This window comes from Acomys minous, assembly GCF_964271855.1.
Source record: "Acomys minous genome assembly, chromosome: 20".
In the NCBI taxonomy this organism is placed as follows: Eukaryota; Metazoa; Chordata; class Mammalia; order Rodentia; family Muridae; genus Acomys; species Acomys minous.
This window is the reverse complement of record NC_140502.1, coordinates 11,452,734-11,474,027: the sequence shown is the minus strand read 5'-3', so window position 1 is coordinate 11,474,027 and position 21,294 is coordinate 11,452,734. Positions and strand designations below refer to the sequence as shown.

General features: G+C 36.5%; 1 protein-coding gene across 1 annotated transcript in view; it reads right to left on the bottom strand.

Annotated features, from left to right (window-relative positions):
- Positions 1 to 5,581: 5,581 nt before the first annotated feature.
- Positions 5,582 to 21,294, bottom strand: part of LOC311590922 (vomeronasal type-2 receptor 116-like) — a gene marked incomplete at its 5' end in the record, with an annotated part of 47,668 nt that continues 31,955 nt past the window's right edge. The window contains 4 exons of the mRNA XM_084770215.1: positions 5,582 to 6,527; positions 9,196 to 9,319; positions 17,776 to 18,003; positions 20,385 to 21,197. Of these exons, the coding sequence (XP_084626341.1) occupies positions 5,629 to 6,527; positions 9,196 to 9,319; positions 17,776 to 18,003; positions 20,385 to 21,197 (2,064 nt within the window). The 3' untranslated portion in view covers positions 5,582 to 5,628. The remainder of the gene's footprint in view (positions 6,528 to 9,195; positions 9,320 to 17,775; positions 18,004 to 20,384; positions 21,198 to 21,294) is intronic.

The window sequence follows — 21,294 nt, the reverse complement described above, 5'->3', positions numbered from 1 at the left end:
TCAATGGAATCCACCACATAAACAAAATGAAAATAAAAAACCACATGATCATCTCTTTGGATGCAGAGAAAGCATTTGATAAAATCCAACACCCATTCATGTTTAAAGTTTTAGAGAGATCGGGAATACAAGGCACTTTCCTCAACATAATAAAGGCTATATATAGGAAGCCAAAAGCCAAAATCAAAGTAAATGGTAAGATACTTAAGGAAATTCCTCTAAAATCAGGAACAAGGCAAGGCTCCCCACTCTCTCCATATCTCTTCAATATAGTACTCGAAGTTCTAGCCAGAGCAATAAGACAACATAAGGAGATCAAGGGTATTCAAATGGGAAAGGAGGGACTCAAATTATCCCTATTTGCAGATGATATGATAGTCTAAATAAGTGACCCTCAAAATTCCACCAGAGAACTCCTACAGCTGATAAACACCTTCAGCAAATTGGCTGGATACAAAATTAACTCAAAAAAGTCTGTAGCCTTCGTATACAAAAATGATAAGCTTGCAGAGGAAGAAATTAGGAAAACTACACCCTTCACATTAGCCACAAGCAATATAAAGTACTTAGGAGTTACTCTTACTAAGCAAGTGAAGACCTGTTTGAAAAAAATTTCAAAACCCTAAAGAAAGAGATTGAAGATGACATGAGAAGATGGAAGGATCTACCTTGCTCATGGATAGGGAGAATTAACATAATAAAAATGGCCATCCTACCAAAAGCAATCTACAGATTCAATGCAATCCCTGTCAAAATACCTACACAATTTTTTAAAGACATTGAAAGTTCAATTCTGAACTTCATATGGAAAAACAAAAAACCCAGAATAGCTAAAACAATCTTGTACAATAAAATGTGCTCTGGAGGAGTCTCCATACCTGATCTCAAACTGTACTATAAAGCAATAGTAATGAAAACAGCATGGTACTGGCACAGCAACAGGCCGGTTGATCAGTGGAATCGAATCGAAGACCCAGATATGAATCCACACACATATGGGCATTTGATTTTTGACAAAGAAGCCAAATCCATTTGATGGAAAGGGAAAGCATCTTCAACAAATGGTGCTGGTCTAACTGGATGTCTATGTGTAAAAAAATGCAACTGGACCCATATTTGTCACCTTGTACAAAACTCAAATCCAAGTGGATTAAAGACCTCAACATAAAACCAGAGACACTAAATCACTTAGAAGAAAAAGTGGGGAAGAGCCTGGAACATATTGGCACAGGAGACAACTTCCTGAACAGAACACCAACAGCCCAGGCATTACTGTCAACAATTAATAAATGGGACCTCATGAGGCTGAGAAGCTTCTGTAAGGCAGGTGACACGGTAAAGAGAACAAAGCGACAGCCTACAGAGTGGGAAAAGATCTTCACCAACCCCACGTCTGACAAAGGTCTAATATCCAAAATATATAAAGAACTCAAGAAATTAAATACCACCAAACCAAATAACCCAATCGAGAAATGGGGCATGGAACTAAACAGAGAATTCTCAACAGAGGAATATCAAATGGCTGAGAAACACTTAAAGAAATGCTCAACCTCCTTAATCATCAGGGAAATGCAAATCAAAACAACGCTGAGATTCCATCTTACACCCATCAGGATGGCTAAGATCAAAAATTCAAACGACACCACATGCTGGCGAGGATGTGGGGAGAGAGGAACACTCCTTCATTGCTGGTGGGAATGCAAACTAGTACAACCACTTTGGAAATCTATCTGGTGCTATCTCAGAAAAATGGGAATAGGGCTTCCTCAAGACCCAGCTATTCCACTCCTTGGAATATACCCAGAAGATGCTCCAGCACACAGCAAGAAAATTTGCTCAACCATGTTCATAGCAGCCTTATTCATAATAGCCAGAACATGGAAACAGCCTAAGTGTCCCTCAATAGAAGAATGGATAAAGAAACTGTGGTACATATACACTATGGAGTACTATTTAGCTATTAAAAACAAGGAATTCCCGAAATTTGTGGATAAATGGATTGAGCTAGAAATGATCATAATGAGTGAGTTAAGCCAGAAGCTTAAAGACTCAAATGGTATATACTCACTTATATCTGCATATTAGCCCAAGGGGCATGTCCCATGAAAGCCTTCACTTACCAGGAAACTGAGACAGAGGAGAGGACATTCTAGTGGGACTCTAGATGAGAGAATCATGGGAGAAAGGCAAAGTAGAAGGACACAGAGGGTCCTAGAAGCCTACAAGTAGAACATTATGATAGGCAGATTTGGGCCCAGGGGTCCCGCTCAAACTAAGACACCAGCCAAGGACAATACAGGCGGTAAACCTTAAGCCCCTACCCAGATCTAGCCAATGGACAGAACACTCCCCACAGTAGAGTGGAGAGTGGGATATGACTTTCTCACATACTCTGGTGCCTCACCTTTGACCATGTCCCCTGGAGGGGGAGACCTGGTGGCAATCAGAGGAAGGACAGCAAGTTACCAAGAAGAGACTTGATACCCTATGATCATATAGAGGGGGAGGTAATCCCCCTCAGGAACAGTCATAGGGGAGGGGAATAAGGGGAAATTGGGAGGGAGGGAAGAATGGGAGGATACAAGGAATGGGATAACCATTGAGATGTAACAAGAATAAATTAATAAAGAAGGAAAAAAAAGAAGAAAAAAATCAAAAAATAAAAAAATTCTTCTCATTACAAAGAAACCAAAAAACAAAAACAAAAGAAAAAGGTTAGCAAAAGAAAATATTGCAGACTTGTGTCATGTGTTCTGATCTGAAAACCTGCTTTGGAAGTGCTGGTTAAGTGGGGAAGCCTTGGAGTTTCTAGAGCAGGTTTGGTAAGGATAGAGAGCCATAAAGAAGCGTGGCAGAGTTCCTGGTCTCATGCCAATGAACGGGGGCTCTTACAAAGCCTGTGTTTTCAATTTCTGCTTCGAAGAACTTTCCTTTCAAAGACATGAAGGGACATATTTTTTACCCATTTCATGGAAGAAAACCCAGGAAGGTCAGAATAATCTTCTAGCACATTTTATTTCCAAAAAAAGTCCATTAAAATTCCTTTTTGGGAAGTAGCATATTATGAGCACCTTTTGTAAAATATATATATATATTAATATATATGTAATATGTAATATATATGTTAGAATGTAAGTGCAATGAAAATGTTTCAATCCTGAATCAGAATAAAGAATGGAACTTTAAAATGGAAAAAAAACAAATGAAGCTGCTGTGAACATAGGTGTGAATGGTCCTTGTGTGGTGGAGCATAATTGGGTATATGCTCAGGAGAGGTGTATCTGGCTGTTGAGGTAGCACTATTCCCAATTTTCTGAAAAAGCACAATATTTATATCCAAATGATTGTACAAGTTTGCACTCCCACCAGCAATGTAAATGTGTTCCTATTTCTCCAAATCTTCACTAGCAAGGGAAGCCACTTTAATTTTTGTTCTTAGCTATTCTGACAATCTGGTGTTATCTCAGGAAGTTGGAAATAATTCTACCTATTGACCGAGCCATACCACTCCTGGGAATATACCCAAAACCTGCTCTACCATACCACAAGCACATTTGCTCAACTATGTTCACAGCAGACTTAGTCATAACAGCCAGAATGTGAAAACAGTTAGATGTTCATCAACTGAAGAATGAATAAAGAAATGTAATTATTAATCAAAATAAGGTTATTATTAATTAATTGGTACATAATTTTGTATATATATATATATATCTATCTATCAAATAAGTTTATGTTCGCTACACTGGCATAGAACTCAACTTTAGGATTCTTCTTTAAAGATTATATATATATATATATATATATAATTTCTACTCTAATATGATGTATTGTACACATCCAACTGAAGTAGAATACAAGGATTATTCCAATTCCTTGAAAGTCTACTGAAGGTTGTTTAAGGATAATTGATACATGCTAATTGATAGTTGATCAAATCATGGTCATGTCAATTATAAGTCTATTTTTATCACAAGTATACACATGCTAGGTTAAACAGATAGATATTATTCTATTGTTATATAAGGTGAAATCATTATGTAAGGTCTTCAAAAGTCTCAGAGACCCACAGAATATGACCTTTAAAGATATTTTTATTATTTTAACGATTATTTGACAATGAGACAGGTTAAACACTGGCAACACCCAGCCTACTTCAAAGAAGATGATGAACACCAAATAACCTCCTTATGGAGATGGCTTCAAATGCTACAAACCACTCACTGGGAAAAAGGCCTTATTTCTGCCACAGACAGAATTCTCCCCAAAAGCTGGTAAGTCTAGATGGAGGCAGTGTTGATGGCAAAATTCTGCCGAGACGAGGCAAGCAAGTCCTCACCAGTTCCTGACTCACAAATATATATGTAAGGGATATTGGGCCAGCAGGTTGAAGATGATTATCCAATGTTATAGAGTTATAGAGAAAGCAAACTGTCTCAGCCATTTTTTCATTTGGGAAGCTGCTAAGCTACACTTCTGGTTCACGTAAATCATTATGTTTTATTCCTCCTCAAGTCTCTGATGGGGTTGAGACGAGATAGTTTAGTCTACCAATTAATCTTAGTTGTTTAGGGGTTAAGATGTTTTTCAGTTTACATAGATGCTTTAAGTTGGTACAGAGGCGATATGGAAGATATTAATTTGCATTCAGAATTTTAGATACATCAATATAAGAAAGATGATTTCTTCAAGATTGCCAAATACAAGTAGCCACACCGTATGGATGTAACATTTTTTATAAGTCCTGATTGTTCTGTGTTACTCATTGCTGTATGTAGTTTATTTATGTTTAATAATATAACTGTATCCGTAAAAAGAAATACAATTTTAAAAGTGAAAAACAAATCTCATCAAGTTTTTTGTAATGTATTACTACTCTAAAAATGATGTAATTTGATTTGTGTGCATGTATGTACATGTGTGGGTTTAAGTGTGTGTCTTAGTATATTGTTGTGTACACCTATGAGTTCACATAACCATGCTGTCCAAAAGAGGGTGCCAGTTTGATTTTATTTTTGGAGGTATTGTTACAGGTGTTTGGAATAATGATTTTCTCATGACAGGACTGGATATTGAATCAGGTCCTCTACAACAGTAAGGCACACTATTAAGTAGTAAGTGATCAATCTGTGTATTGTACCTTTTTATTTGTCAATTAAGACATTACTCTCTCTTCTAGGTTATATTCCTTTAATTCATATATTACTATTAGGGGATTTTTACCTTCCCCCTGTAAGGGGAACACTGTTTCAACTTCATCTGTAGACAACAGTTCACTCTCTAAAACCTCCTTGTATTTTATTCTCACTATTGAATTTTAATAAAAGTCATTCATTCATCTTATTATTTTAGAATACATTTAGTTTGTTGTGATTTTTTATGTTAGAGCAGAATAGAATATTTCCACAATGTACACATGCCCAAAAGCTAAATATAAGGAAAATTGTTAAGCCCATGATTAAATGGAAAGGTAGATAACATTAGTAGATATGATACTGACGAGCATCACAATTAGAAAAAATTGTGACAGTCATTCGAAAAACAAATAGAAATTGCACTGCAATGCTCTTTGGTGGTTGTGCAAAACCATTATTTGTCAGTTGTAGTTCATATTATATAAGTTTAGGACTAGTATTTCTTCCTGATCTTTTGGATAGAATTTCTTTCAGGTCTTAACAAAATTCTGTAGAACTTAGGAACAAAGATGCATCCAAGCATCCCTGCACTGGAAGCTAAGATGGAGAAGATCTCCACAGCAACCATGACCATGCCCTTGGTGCTATGATATACAGGGATGAAGCTGACCCAGACACTGCAGAACACAAGCATGCTGAATGTCAGGTACTTGGCTTCATTGAAGGTGTCAGGCAGGTTTCTTGCCAGGAAAGCCACAGTGAAGCTTCCCATGGCCAGGCAGGCCAAGTATCCCAGGACACAGTAGAATGCAGTCACTGAGCCCTTGTTGCACACAATGATGATATGGCCATGCTCAGAGTGTGCATCAATATCCACAAATGGAGGAGAAGATCCTAGCCAGATTGCACACAGAATTACTTGGAATAGGGAGCAGATGGGAATGATGTAGTTAGGTACCCCTGATATTAGGATATACTTCATCCTTCTTCTGGGTGCTGTGAGTTTGAAAGCCAGAACTACAGTGATTGTTTTTGCCAGAACTGTGGAAATAGCCACAGTGAATACAATTCCAAATGTGATCTGCTGCAGGATGCAGGTGGGTGTGTTTGGACGCCCAAGGAAGAGCAAGGAGCAGAGGAAACAGGACATGAGTGATATAAGTAAGAGGTAGCTGAGGGTTTTGTTATTGGCCTTTACAATAGGAGTGTCATGGTGCTTCATGAAGACCCCAAGAACCACAGCAGTGAATGCAGTGAAGCACAAGGCTATTAAGGCAAGAGCCATACCTAATGGATCTTCATAGCTCAGAAAGACCACAGCTTTGTCTATACAGTGGTTCTGCTCTTGGTTGGCATACTGTTCCTCTGGGCACATCACACATTGATCCACATCTGATAAAACAAGGAATGTTTTATTAGTGCTGCTTCAGCATTTTATTAATGGGACATTAGAGAATGACTGTATGCACATTTACATACTGATTATGTAATTTAATGTAATTATTGCACAGCAATGATTTTATTTGATCATACTCACTCTCTTTAAAGAAAAGGCAATCATTTCTGTGTTTATTAAGTTTGTTGATATCGTTTATAATGTTTTCTGTATGTACAGTTTTCTTACATCCTTCCTCATTTTATATTGAAATGACTTAGACTCTTGGGTTAAGGAGATGTAAATTCATTAATAATGGTGTGCCTGAGTGTATTTTAAAAATCACTAATTCTGTACATTCATTTTCTCCTGAGATCATTGTTTGTTTTATCACTGTTGCCTCTGTGACAGAGGGAGACTCTGTCTTCTATTAGGACAAGACATGTGTAAATTTTTGAGTTGCAATTCACTAGCCCAAACACCCTCACATAAATGGAATGAGAAAACTATGTGTGTGGTTTGTGTGTGTGTGTGTGTGTGTGTGTGTGTGTGTGTGTGTGTGTGTGAATGTAGAAGTAATAAGAAATCTCATGAATCTGAATTCTCTTGTACTTATAAAGAGGATGTAGCATGTGAGAGTAAAAGTTGAATGACGTATTAATATAATGTTAATGGTTGGAAACTGAAAAAAATATTAAATAACAATTTTCTCATTTGTATGCTTACCTGGTAATTGAGACCAGGACCCCTGATAACTGTTAATGGGAAGCACCAAGATCAACAGTGAAAGTAGAAAACTCTGAACTTACTGACCACTAAAACCTTTCATCTTGATTCCATTTTGTCTGGAATCATTCAGCCCATTCTTCCTCTCTTCTTTTAAACACTGAGACCCAGGCTCTGTGAGTGGACTTGAGGTTGAAATACATATGGATAAACAATATGAGCAAGAATACAAGGATTCTAATAGGGGTACCCAAGATAGTTTATACTTTCCTATAGTACTCCATTCATAAGTCGCAAGATCCAGAATGGCAACTGTAATATATGTGTGTGAAATTCCACCTAGTCATTGGATAATTGCAGAGAGTAATGATGTGCTTCAAGGCATTCCATTATTTTTATCTAGAGGAATGTATTTATGGATAAATAGAATTAGTGAATGTTTTTATATACCTTAGATAGTTGGCTCAACTGTAAAGAGAATATAAATATTTCTCAGAAAACCAGAGTTCCAATTCCAGTACTTATGTCAGGTGTTTCAAAACTGCATGTAACTCTATCTGCATGTGTTTTGTAGCCTCTCACCTGTGTCTGCACTTGTTACATGCATCTACCTTCCCCCAAAACATAAACCTAATTAAAGTGATAAAAATAACTTTGAGTAAATTTTGTGACATTGGTTAATAAGTATGTAAAAAGCCTCTATTATTACTTGTTTTTACATTTAAAATATTTCATTACATGTAGGTTATTTTAGAGAATGTTGTATGTTGGAGTGCATGTAGGTAAAAAGACATCTTGTAGGAGTTAGTTACCTACACCTTCTACATGGATCCTGGGCATGAATTCCGTTCGTCAGTGTTAGTGTCACGAGATTTATATTCTGTGTCAACTCAATTGCCATTAGTGCCTCTGGCACACATCTTTAATCTCAGAACTCAGGAGGCAGATGCAGGTGGATCACTGTGCATTCGAAGTGATCCTGGTCTACAAAGCTGGTCCAGGATGGCCAAGGTAACATAGAGAAACCCAGTCTTAAAAAACAAACAAAAAACCCAGAAAACAAAAAGAACTTTCATTAAATTATATAGGATGACAGGAATAATATTGCAAAATTATCCATTGGCTATTTGCATTTAGTGAACTCTAAACAAATAATTATTTGACTGATACATTCTCTGTAGGTGAGAATAATATTTTAATGTTTTGAACTAAATTCTTTTTGTATAAATTATTCTAAGTACAACATTATTACATTATTAATTGGATACTGTATGTAAAATATTGAATACAAGAATCCTCATATTTCCTACATCATGTCTGAAGATGTATTCCTCCCATACCTGGAATCATGTAACATCAGACATTTTAAAAAATTGGTCTTTGGATATTACAAAGTATATTACATCTCAGTCTTAGATTCTCATAATTATAAGAGAAGTATTTCCCTCTATATTAATATGACAGAGAACTTATATTCTGTACTCAAAAGTGACATGACAGGTTCTACTTTGTCTGAGGCCCTCTTATATTCCTCATGGAATCCTGTACTTATGCAATGTGTACAAATCATGTAGGGAACACATATATAGGCAAAGGGAATAAATAAATATTTTTAAAGATCCATGATTAGAATCTAATCTACATAGAGTTTTATAAGAGATAAATCATTAAGAAAATCTATAAAATACATGCAAACTGAAGTTTGAATATCAAAATCCTTCTTTGAGAAAGTGTTATCCTCTGTCAATTGAAAATGAGTCACAGTGTCCATAAACACATAAGGGCTTATTCGTTGCTGTTGTTCAAGAAATTCTTAATATTTGTATTTCTACAAAGACCTACATAGGAAAGTTATATATGCTATTTGTTCTCTTGTTTTTTTTTTGACAAGTTAAGTATCTCAAAGTGGGTAGGAGATGATGATAAACATGAAGGTTTCTACACAGCCCCAACACTCACTTGTCTCATTAGAAATTTCATTTTCTGGGCATGGGTTGCACTCAAAACAGCAGGTGGCCATTCCCTCTTTCCAGAATTTTCTGAATCCAGGACCACAGTCAGCACTACACACAGAGGGCAAGATCTGAGAATTATTAGACCCATGCTGATGTCAGATTTTTACCTACTTCTTCCATATATATTATATTAGTTTGTTGAGTTATGAATAACCTTATTCAATAAACATGAACTGAAGGAGAACATGTCATTTAGTAAATAGTATAGTGTCAAGCATAGAAATATATGGAAAGACATGGGTGAAAATTTGAGTTGCTTCCCAACTCCTAGAAATGTAGGAACAAGAATTTATGCTGTGCTGTATGCAAGCACTATAGAGACTTCAGCTGCATTTTTCTAGTTAATGATTGTCAAGTTGACACCAAGCACAGTAAAACAACAGGGGAAAATTACTTGAGTAATTATGTCCATCAGACTAGACTGTCCCTATATTTTTGATGCATTTCATTCAGTGGTAATTTATGTATGAGTGACCACCCCACTGTGAGAGGTTCTCTTGCTACACAGGGATCTTTGAGAAATCTAACAGAACAAGCCAGTATGCAGAGCTTTTTCAGGGTCTAGGTATAGTTCCAATCCACAGATTTCTCCCTTGTCTTCCCTTAACAGTAATTTCTGTGATACAAATCAACATTTTCCCTACTTTGCTTAGGATCAGTATTTTATCACAGCAACAGATTAGGAGTCTAAGACTAAAAGACTCATGCATCAGAGAAATTTGTCCTAGAATCTCAGATAACAAACATGACCTCCAATAAGTTGACAGTGTGAACTTTGACAGCTGTGTGTAAATAGAAACAGAGGTGAGTGGGCAAATCCTGGTTTATTTGTGGTTTAAAGTACTGAACTTTTGTTTATTGAGCTGGAGTATTTCCTGAGGTGAACAGGCTGAACAGGGGCTGGAAATACAGGGAATTGTTGAATAAAGATTGTTTAATTTAAATTTAAATTTTGTTTTGTTTTGTTTTTTGAGACAAGGTTTCTTTGTGTAGCTTTGACTCTCCTGAAATTAGTTGGTAGACAAGGCTGGCAATGAGTTCATGAAAAAATGTTCAGTTAAAATAAAATATTGAACTTGAAGATCATTTGTATGACAATGAACATTGAAATTGGGTACTGCATGGACAATTGATCCATTTTTGCCTTCCCAGTTTGAATCCTTTGTTCTTTGTTTTTGATAAAAATGTGATTCTATAATTGAGTTGAATTATATGATGGATCAACCCGAATTGATCTATGTATGTTGAGCCATGCTTTCATTCCTGGAATGAAGTCATGTTATGCTAAGACAGTGATCTTTCTCTTTTGTTGCTGTGTTTTTTAGTACATATTTAGTCAAGAATTATTCCATGCATATCCATATTATAGATTATTTTTCAATATTTTCTATTACACTTCATTACAATGCATTTCTACTATACTTATAGAACAGCTCTTTTCATGTATGGGAATGAGTTTTTTACTTTTCCATGGAGGCAAAAAACGTTTCTTTCTCATAAACAATTCTTATTACCTTTGTGTTTCAATTAGAAAATATGACTACTACAATTCAATTACTATTTATAATTACTTGTTTTTATGTCTGCATGTTGTTACTGCAATATTGATTCCTTTCTAACCGATGTTTTCCTTTCTGCCTTTCTAGGGTTGCCTTTATGTAGCATTGGAAACTTGTTCATTTTACTTATAATTATGAAAGAATCCATAAAATATCATTTGTACTGCTTTTTCAGAACATAGAATTTCTGTAATTGTGTTCATTATTGAACCTTGTTCTGTTTCCTTCTATTAAGAGATATCAATATACTGTGTATAGTAACTAGCCTTGGCAGTTATGTGTCTAATTTTTTGACACACATTGTTGTTACTCTCCACCTTTAAGAGCCTCCCTAGTAGAATCTGCAATTCTTCATGTGCTGCTATTTTATGAATGGGGATTCTGTTTAGCAGCATTCCATATCTTCTTCTTGGTACAAAGAAATGTAAGTAATATATATTAATTCTTGGCTCATTTTTTTGTGGTGGTGTATGCCTTTAATCCTAGCACTGTAGGAGGCAGAACACAGCAATTGCTGTGATTCTAAGACAAGCTTGATCTATGAAATGAGGCCTGGAATGCCAAGGCTGCACAGAGAAACCCTATCTAGAAAATCAAACAAAACAAAGAAGAAGCAGACAAACCAAAAACAAAGTTAGTTAATTTGTGTTGTTGAGAATTTAGTTAGTACTTAAATAAAGGGTCTCTCTGTATAGCCACAGATCATGTTTTATTTAAGAAATTTAAAGCGAAATTTTACTGAATATAATGTAGATGTCTTCAGTTTGTCTTTTTCTCCTATTGTGCCCCTGGGTTGTAAATTTGACCTGCTCATCATATGCCCTTTCTTTCCTCTGAATTTCATTCTTCGTTATTGTTTTATCATCATCATACTTTGATCATTCTAACTCATATGTCTTGTTTTCAAGTCTTTGCATCCAATCTTCAAGTTGAAATATTCTCTTGGTGAGAATACTCACGATTTTATTTGATTTATTTTGTTGTTCCCTTACATAGTTCAGTTTGATTATTTAACAATATTTTGTATCTTCAATGCATTCTTGTTTCAACTCTTCACTCAGTGTTTTATTGTATCCAAGTTTTCAAGATCCCATTGTGTGCTCCCAGAGGTGATTTGTCTTCTTGATTCTTTGGTAACCCTCTTATAATTATTTTTTCCACTACATAATTTAAAGTTTATCTCATGGCTACCTGAAGAGGATTCAATATAGCATGTTATCTTGCCCAAATCTAATTAAAAATAAACTGATGCCCAAGGAGTTCATGACTCAAAGATATATATCTCACCAGTGGTACTGATGTAGTTAAAATGTATACATAATGTAGGATGAAGCTCAGTTATGAGCACTCATACAATTAGGAGTTGTATTTAATGCCCAGTTACAAAAAACATTAAATATGGTTTTTCTAAATTTGAGATCATTTATTCAAATTACATCCTGAATGTTACTATTCACTTGTATCTTCACATTCCCATGCTCTTTAACCCACCATTTTAGTCTCCCCTAGACCTCTAGACCTCTGACAACAGGAAATTTCCTTCCCCACCATATGCCCACAGCATACCAGGTCTCATCCTTATACCTTCTTCCCCTTTTCTGTGTGCCCAAGGGCCTCCCAACAAGGGGAAGTGATGAAACATGGGGAAATATAATTCATATCAGAGGCAGAGTCTGCTGTACACACAACTGTGGAGAATGAGCTGTTCTATCACTCATTCTTCAATACCACTCTCTGTACTCCACCAGTTGTCCAGTGGCAAAGTGCCAGCATCTGTGCTTATCCACCACTGGGTGAAGCCTGTCATAGGACATCAATTTTGAGCTGATATCTTCTTATAAGTGAATGGATACCATGAATGAATTTATACGCCTCTGTTACCTCACTTTGGATGAACATTTTTAGTTCCATATATTTGCCCGCAATTTTGCAGATTTCCTTGTTTTTAAAAACTGAGTAGAATTCCAATGTGTAAATGTACCTGAGTTTCTTTTTACATTCTTTGGTTGAAAGGCCTTCGTTTGTTTCCAGATTCTGGTTCTTTTACAAATAGTTGAGCAAATGTATTTGTTGTATGGTTGAGCATCTTTTATATATATGCCCAGGAGTGGCATATCAGCATCTTTAATTATCACTATTCTCAATTTTCAGAGAAAGAACCAGATTGATTTCTTTAGTGGTTGTACAAGTTTACCCTTCCCCCACTAATGGAAGAGTGTTCCCTTTTCCCCAAATCTTTGACAGCATTTACTGTCACTTGAGATTTTTTTTTATTTTAGCCATTGTGATGGGTGTAAGATGGAGTGACAGATGTGGTTTCATTAACTCTCTCCATTGACCAAGAACATTAAACATTTTTAACTGTGTCTCAGTGTTTCATGTGGAAAACCAAAATCCCAGAATAACTAAGACAATCCTGTACAATAAAAGACTCATTAGAGGAAACTCCACACCCGATCTCAAGCTGTACTAGACAACAACAGGAATTAAAACAGCATGGTCATGGTATAGCAATAGGGTGGTTGATCAATGGAATCAAATGAAAGACCTCGAAAAAACTCTACACACATATGGACACTTGGTTTTTGACAAAAATGCCAAATTTATTCAATGGAAAAAAGATAGCATCTTCAGAAAGTGGTGCAGGTCTAACTGGATGTCTACATTAGAAAAACTGCAGCAGACCCATATTTTCACCGTGCACAAAAATCAAGTCCAAGTGCATTAAAGACCTCAATATAAAACCAAAGTCACTAAATCTGTTAGAAGAAAAAACAGGAAAGAGCCTGAGACGCACTGGCATGGGAAACACTTCCTGAACAGAACTCTAACAGCCCAGGCCTTAAGGTCAACATTCAACAAATTGGACTTCATGAGGCTGAGAAGCATCTTTAAGGCAACATACACTGTCAACAGAACAAAGTGACAGCATACAGACTGGGAAAAAATGTTCACCCATCCTACATCTGACAAAGGTTCAATATCCAAAAATAAATAAAGAGCTCAAGAAAATAAATACCACCAAACCAAATAACCCAATTAAGAAATGGGGTTCAGAATGAAACAAATCTCAACAGAGGAATATGGACTGGCTAAGAAATGCTGAAACCCTTAAAGAAATGCTCAACATCTATAGCCATCAGAGAAATTCAAATCAAAATTACCCTGAGATTTCATCTTACACCCATCCGAATGGCCAAGTTCTAAAGCTAAAGTGACATCATATGCTGATAAGGATGTGGAGAAGGGGGGACACTCCTTCATTGCTGGTGGGATTGCAAACTTGTTCCACAACTTTGGAAATCAATCTGGTGCTTTCTCAGAAGACTTAGAAAAGGCCTACCTCAATACCCAGCGATTCCACTCTTTGGAATACACCCATAATGTGCTCCTCCACACAACAAGGACATACACTCAGCCATGTTCATAGCAGCCTTATTCATAATGGCCAGAACCTGAAAACAACCTAAATGTCCCTCAGTCAAAGAATGGATAAAGAAACTGTGATACATTTACACTATAAAATAGTACTCAGCTTTTAAAAGAAAAGAAATCCTGAAATTTGTGGACAAATGGATGGAACTAGAAATGCTCATATTGAGTGAGTTAATGCAGACTCAGAAAGACTCACATGGTATATACTCACATATAATTGGACACTACCCCTACAGGGATGTCCCCTGAATGTCTTCACTGACCAAGAGATTTGTATGGATGTGGGACCTCCTATTAGGACTCTAGGTCAAAGTAGTACAGGAGAATAGAGAAATAGAATTTTCCAGAGGGACCTAGTAACCTACAAGAAGAACATCTTGATGGGCATGTCTGTAACCAGGAGGTCTTTTCAAGCTACTGCACCAACCAAAGACAACAGATACAGTAAATATTGAACCCCTACTCTGATCTAGGCAAGGGACAGGACATCCACAGACATATGGAGATCAGAGACTGATTCTGACATGAACTCTGGTGCCCCATATTTGACCACTTCCCCTTAATGGAGAGGCCTGTAGCACTCAGAGAAAGAATAGGAAGGCTACGAAGATGAGACATGATAGGCTGTGACCACATGGTGGTGGCAGATTTCCCCTTCTGTCCAAGACATAGGGATGTGAATAGGATGAAGAGGACAGAAGGGTGGAACAGGAAGGGACAAGCAACGGGATAAAAATTTAGATGTAATCTGAATAAATTGATAATAATAATAAAGAAAAAATATTTTTTATGACCGGTGGATTTTAGGTCCTTTTATTTTGATGTTATTTGTGGTAGTGTGTTTATCTGGTTTTGTTTTGCTAAAGTGAGGTAATCTATTTCCTGTGTTTTCTTTAGGCTCTTTGGTGTGGAGTTTTCCTCTTATCATCTCCTATAGGGCTGGATTATTTGATAGGTACTGTTTCAAGTTATTTTTTCATGCAATATCTAATTTTCCTCATCTATGGTTACTGAACATTTTATTGGGTATAGTAATCTGGATTGGCATCTCTAGGCTATTAGGGTTGCTAGACCTCTGCCCAGGCCCCTCTGGCTTTCATGGCCTCTGCTGAAAATTCATATGTGATTCTGGTATGTTTGCAATTGCAAGTTACTAGGCCTTTTTCTCTTGGTGCTTTTAATGTTTTTTCTTTGTTCTGTGCATTTTGTGTTTTGATTATTATATGGCAACATGATTGTATTTTATAGTCTACACTACATGGTAAAGTATAAGTCTCTTGTATGCTTATAAGCATCTCCTTCTTCAAAGAAGTTTTCTTCTATTATTTTGTTGCAAATACTATCCTGGGTTTGGATCCTGGCATCTTTTCTTTCCTCAAACGCTATTCTTCTTAGGTTTCATCTTTTAGTGCTCTCCTTGATTTCTTGGATGTTTTATTTCAGTAATTTTTAAGCATTTTCTTTGATGGTTTCATCAAATTATTCCATTGTATCTTCTACACCTCAGATTCTTACTTCCTTGTGTTGTATTGTGTTGGGGCTGCTTATCTCTACAGGTTCTGCTTTCTTCTCTAAATTCTCTTTCTATGTCCTATAACACAAAATTCAGTTTGAGATTGTGTGGCAATGCACAGGGCTGGGCTGAGTGTGTGTGGCTTTGGAGACAAGGCCAGTGCATACCTGTGCCTTGGGTATTTCTATGGATTAGCAAGGGGATCTGAGGTCATATTTTCCTGTGCTCTAAAGGCTGGAATTTGAGTTGAGCCTGAAGAACCAGACTCTAGTGCCCTGCAACTCACTGTTTACTCCCTGACACAGTCTGAGATGTAAAATGTACATCCAGCTCTTATACAGACATCCAGTCCCTGGAGCCTGGGCACATGCCCACAGGAAAGAGTGATGTCTTTGTGCACCATTTTATGTGGTCTGCGGGCAGACCCACCCATCTTTCAGACAGTGTGGACCCCTCTAACGCAGGGTACTCCAGCTCCTGTTATGAATCTTTCCACCAAGTCCCTTGATTCAGTCTCTCTTATCAGACAGAATATATTATCTTTGCTGCCATCTTGGATCCTCTTATAATATTTTAATTGGTTTTTTAATATGCCATTGAACATTCTTTCATTTAAGTCTATAATATTGGAGTTATGTTCTTTCCTTCCATATCTTCATATTTATGTTTATTTTTTCTGCATTATGATATATATATATATATATATATATATATATATATATATATATATATATGGGATCAGAGCATTACTTCTGTATACTCTTCCAGTGGTTGCATATGTAATATTCTATTTAGATGTGGTTATAACAAATATGAGTTTTCATTTCTTACTACAGAATTGATATTTATTTCAGTAGCTACACCTTAAATTCACCTATTTTCCCCTTAGATAGTCTTTTCTCATTACACTGAAAAGAATAATTTACTATAAGTTTTATATTTTCTGAGCAATATGACATATCACTTGATATCAAAATTGAAGATATTCCTGAAGTTAAATCTTTTAAAATTTAATGAACCTTGAGATGGGTAATTTGAAGTAAATACCATAACACCACCCACATCAGAATTCATACGAATAATATACACAGCATATAGCAAGTGAAATTTCTTTTGTTAAAGCCACATTTGTATTACTATCAATCCTCTTCATATAGAGAATTAAAAATGAAATCCTATTATTGGTTATACCAATAACCATACCATAATTCAGGGCATTAAATAAAATTATTCTTATGAAAAATATCTTCTCCAGTGTATCACTCAGGACTGGGGAGTTGGAATATTTTCAGTAATAATTACTGCTCATGAAGCAGACCCAATTTAGACTATGAAAACCCATTTTTGGTCAAAAATCCGTTTTAAGTTTCCAGGGACTCGAACCATTTCATGGCATCCATATGCATTACATGTGTCAATATTTCATAGACATTTGTACAGATAAACCGTTCATAATACAGTTAAAGAAAAATTAATTTAATAAAAACCAAGTTTTTAAATCTTAAAATATCTAACATGGTTCATGAAAAATTTAATTCATATATATATAAACATTTAGACTTTAGAAGCTCAATGTAAAAATAATTAAACAGTATTACATAATAAAATTATATATAATTTTTCTTACTAAATCCTTACAATAACCTCAATAACTTTGACATCTGTGCCAGAGGTCCAATAGAAATGGAAAAATCACTGTGTTGTAATAAAACTGGAACCAAAAAACTATTGCTCATTTTAGAGCAAGTAATATTAAACAGTAGTAATAGACAATGTTGTAGTCCTATTAGAAACCAGAAAGACCTCTGATATGATAAATACAACTGTGTGGAAATGGAATGTTCAAAGAACTAATAAATATAGCACTTCAAAAAGCAAAAATAAGAGACATAGTATAATAGGACAACCTTTGATTCCTTGCCTGACAGTCTATTTTATATCACTAATTTAGAATGTGCACACATGGCGAGTGTTTAATGGTGAGTCAGGTAAATCAGTACAATAAGTCCAAACCTACCTTTGTACCTCCTGTGGCCCACTCCATCATCTCTGGGGATAAATGGAGCTGTTGACCGTGTGGAACATATGGGCTGAAACTTCCAATCTTCACTTTAATTTCAAGACCTTGTTGCAAATTGGAAATATAGAAAATGTCACAATCCTCCTGCAGCTTTTCTCTGTGGTTCATATTTACTCTGTCACCAACTGGGTTTGTGAAGTGGATATTCCTCAGAATGTCATAAAGCTGAAACAGCAATATCATACTGTAATGCACAATTCTTTTCTTGAATCCAGACAGTGTAATCTGACTTTATCTTAAAGGCAAATTTAATGAAGATTTCCAGCAGCAAAAATTCAATTTAGGCAACTGGATAAATAAAATTAACATCTCTGTGACAATCTGGAGGCCTAAGACATGGAGGCCTTCTGGGAGGATATGGGAGTGAGTCTAGGTGAAACTTCTAGTAGCAAGGGTCATGGAGACTAGAGAGGACTCTTTGTGGAGGGAAGGGAACACCAACCAACCCAATAAAACTTCAGCTCAATATTTACCCTGCCTATGGGAAATCCAAGGATATAGATAGCGGTGAGATTGAGGAGTTGTCCAAAAAATGCCTGCATTACAGGAGACCCACCCCATGGAAGAAAGCCAGATCCTAACACTATTAATGACATTCCGCTATGCTTGCACATGGGAGCCTAGAAAAGCTGTTCACTGAGACCCTACACCCAGAAGTAGATGGAAGCAGATGCTGAGAGTCACAGCCAAACACAGGGTGCAGTGTATGATGTCTAGTGGAAAAGTTGGGAGGAAAGAAGTATCTGAGAGTAACAGAGATCCACAAGTAGGCCAAAATAGCTAGCTAACCAGGGCCCAGAGGGCCTTGTGGAGATTCAAACAAACACTGAGGATCATGCATAGGCTGGGCCTAGGTCTCCTATGCAGATCAAGGCAGTAGGCAGCTCAGACTTCAGGTGTGCCCCATGATAAAAAGAGAGCAGGATGTCTCAGATTAGGACTCAATTGCCATCTCTAAGATCACTACAACCTGATGGAGATGCCTCACCTGGCCACAGGGAAGTGGAAAAGCTCAGCCCTGATGCAACTTGATGACCTTGGGTGAGTTGGTAAGAGGGATCCTCTTTTCTGAGGAGTAGGTTAGTGGGGATGGATGTAAAGTGTGACCAGGAGGATCTGAGAGAAGAGCCTACCCTCAGGATATAAAGAGAATAATAAACTAGTTAAATTTAAAAATTACCAAAAGGTTCCTAGAATTTTACAGCTCTCAAGAATATACTATAAAACACAGAGACATACTTGCATAATCAAATGAGACATGCAGTATGAACACACACACACATAAACACTGACACACAGACAAACACTAACACACACACACACACACAGGCACACACACTACTACACAGAGAGGTTCCTTAATCTTACAGAACATACACACAATACACTCAAAGCAGGAACATAATTATTTATACAAAAATACACATACATGCCCCCAAACTTATAAACATAGAAGCACACATGGGTAGAGAAACATACAGATGTAGAAGAATACAAAACACATTCATAGGCACTCACACAAATGCCCTGACAAGCACTCAGGAGAAAAATAGATCAAAACAACCACATAGAGTGACACTGACCGACAGATAAATTTACAGTCGCATCCAAGATACACAGAAAGGAAGATATAAAGCCAGACATACATAAAGTCACACACACACACACACACACACACACACACACACACACACATGCACACACAGCAACACAGATATGCATACATGAAAGCACATTGACCAAAACACAAAATTACACACTCAGTCAACTCACAACACTTTCACTGACAAATACACAGAGAAAGATAAATACAGACACAAACACACATACAGAAAGATATTGTTACATACAAAAATTTATATTCAATTCCACAGATAATTGGAAAGTTAGGTATATGGAATAGAAACATCTATACACAGCAACAGCAACACAAATATACAAAGATATTCACAGCAACAGGAAAAACATACACATCTATGAAGTGATAAGTATAATTTCTCACATAGGAACAAACATGTATGTACAGAATTGAATTCCAGCACTGTTTCCTAGGTATTTACTCTCATAAACACAATAAGGATCCTAGTATGTACAGTGTGTGCTGAATCAATTTTAAAAGCTTGGGAAAACCATGCATACAGTTATTACAATATATTTGACAATTTATGACCAAGAGATTATCCACTCATCATGGAAAGGATTAATTTGCAAACACTGATTATACTTCCAGTTTTGAACCAGTGTGATGATATTAAGGTTCTCTGGATCAAAGTCAATAGGCCCCATAAACAACATTCCCTACCACACTAGTGCCTTTACATTTTGCATTTTTACTGCTATTTCCTTTCTTTTATATTTAAATTATTTATTTGGATTATATCACAATTGTGATCTCCTCACTTGTATCTTCCCATTACCCCTTTCTCCCTCTTTCACCCTGCAAAGCTTTATATTTCATTTCTACTGCACTCAGATGGCACCTGTGAGAACCTTATAAAAGTATGTCTTTGATGACACCAAACATTATCAAATAGAAGAAACAGTACCTTAAGGCAAAGAAGATTGTAGTTGTTCAATATGGGTATTTCATGAAGAACCAAATCTGGAAATAAACACTCATGAATGGCATGGGCTAAGACATATACAGCATTGTATATATCATAACTGCTACCACTAAAGGCCATGTCAAAAGTGTGTTCCATTAGCCACTGTAATGTGGCATTGGATGAGCAGTTCTTCATTGTGTTACAGTTAGATGCCAAGGCTTCACAGTTAAAGTCCATCCACTCCAGGCTTGCCAGATATTTGTCAGAGTATTTGATAGGGCTCAATGTCTGGACAAAATTTTTGAAACCTGAAATATCCGGATGATGGTGTTCAAAACTAAGAGTCCCATGAAATGAGTCCAGTGTGTAGTCCCTCTTACTTATAGTGTCATCCCACTGTGAGGTTGTGATCCATATTCTCTTTATACCTAGAGATTCCCACCTTCTTACACTCAAAGCTAGTGTATACTCTATGTCACCATAAACGATGACAACATTTGTGGAAGATGTCATGATTTGGTTGTAATACACTTCTGCTCTTGACATGTATAACTCCGTGTTGACTGGGATCATGTTCACAAAGGCAAAGCAGACTGTGTTTATTTCCATCTCTCTCCTCAAATATGAGAGAAATTGTATGCCCTGATCATTGTCTAAGACGACTAGCCCAATCCAGTTCCATCTGAAATAAAGTAGGAAGGAGACCATGGCCAGGGCCAGAGATATGTCCTTAGGGCCCATCTGATATAGAAGAGGATATTGTTCATGATCACTTAGGACAGGATGGAAAGGCCCAAATGTAAGCAGAAAGACCTAGGACACAGGTAGCAGCATGAGGCACCATGAATATACAAGAACTTGTAAACACATTTCTCTTCAGGGAGTTCTAGAGAAACCAATTAGCTCTTAT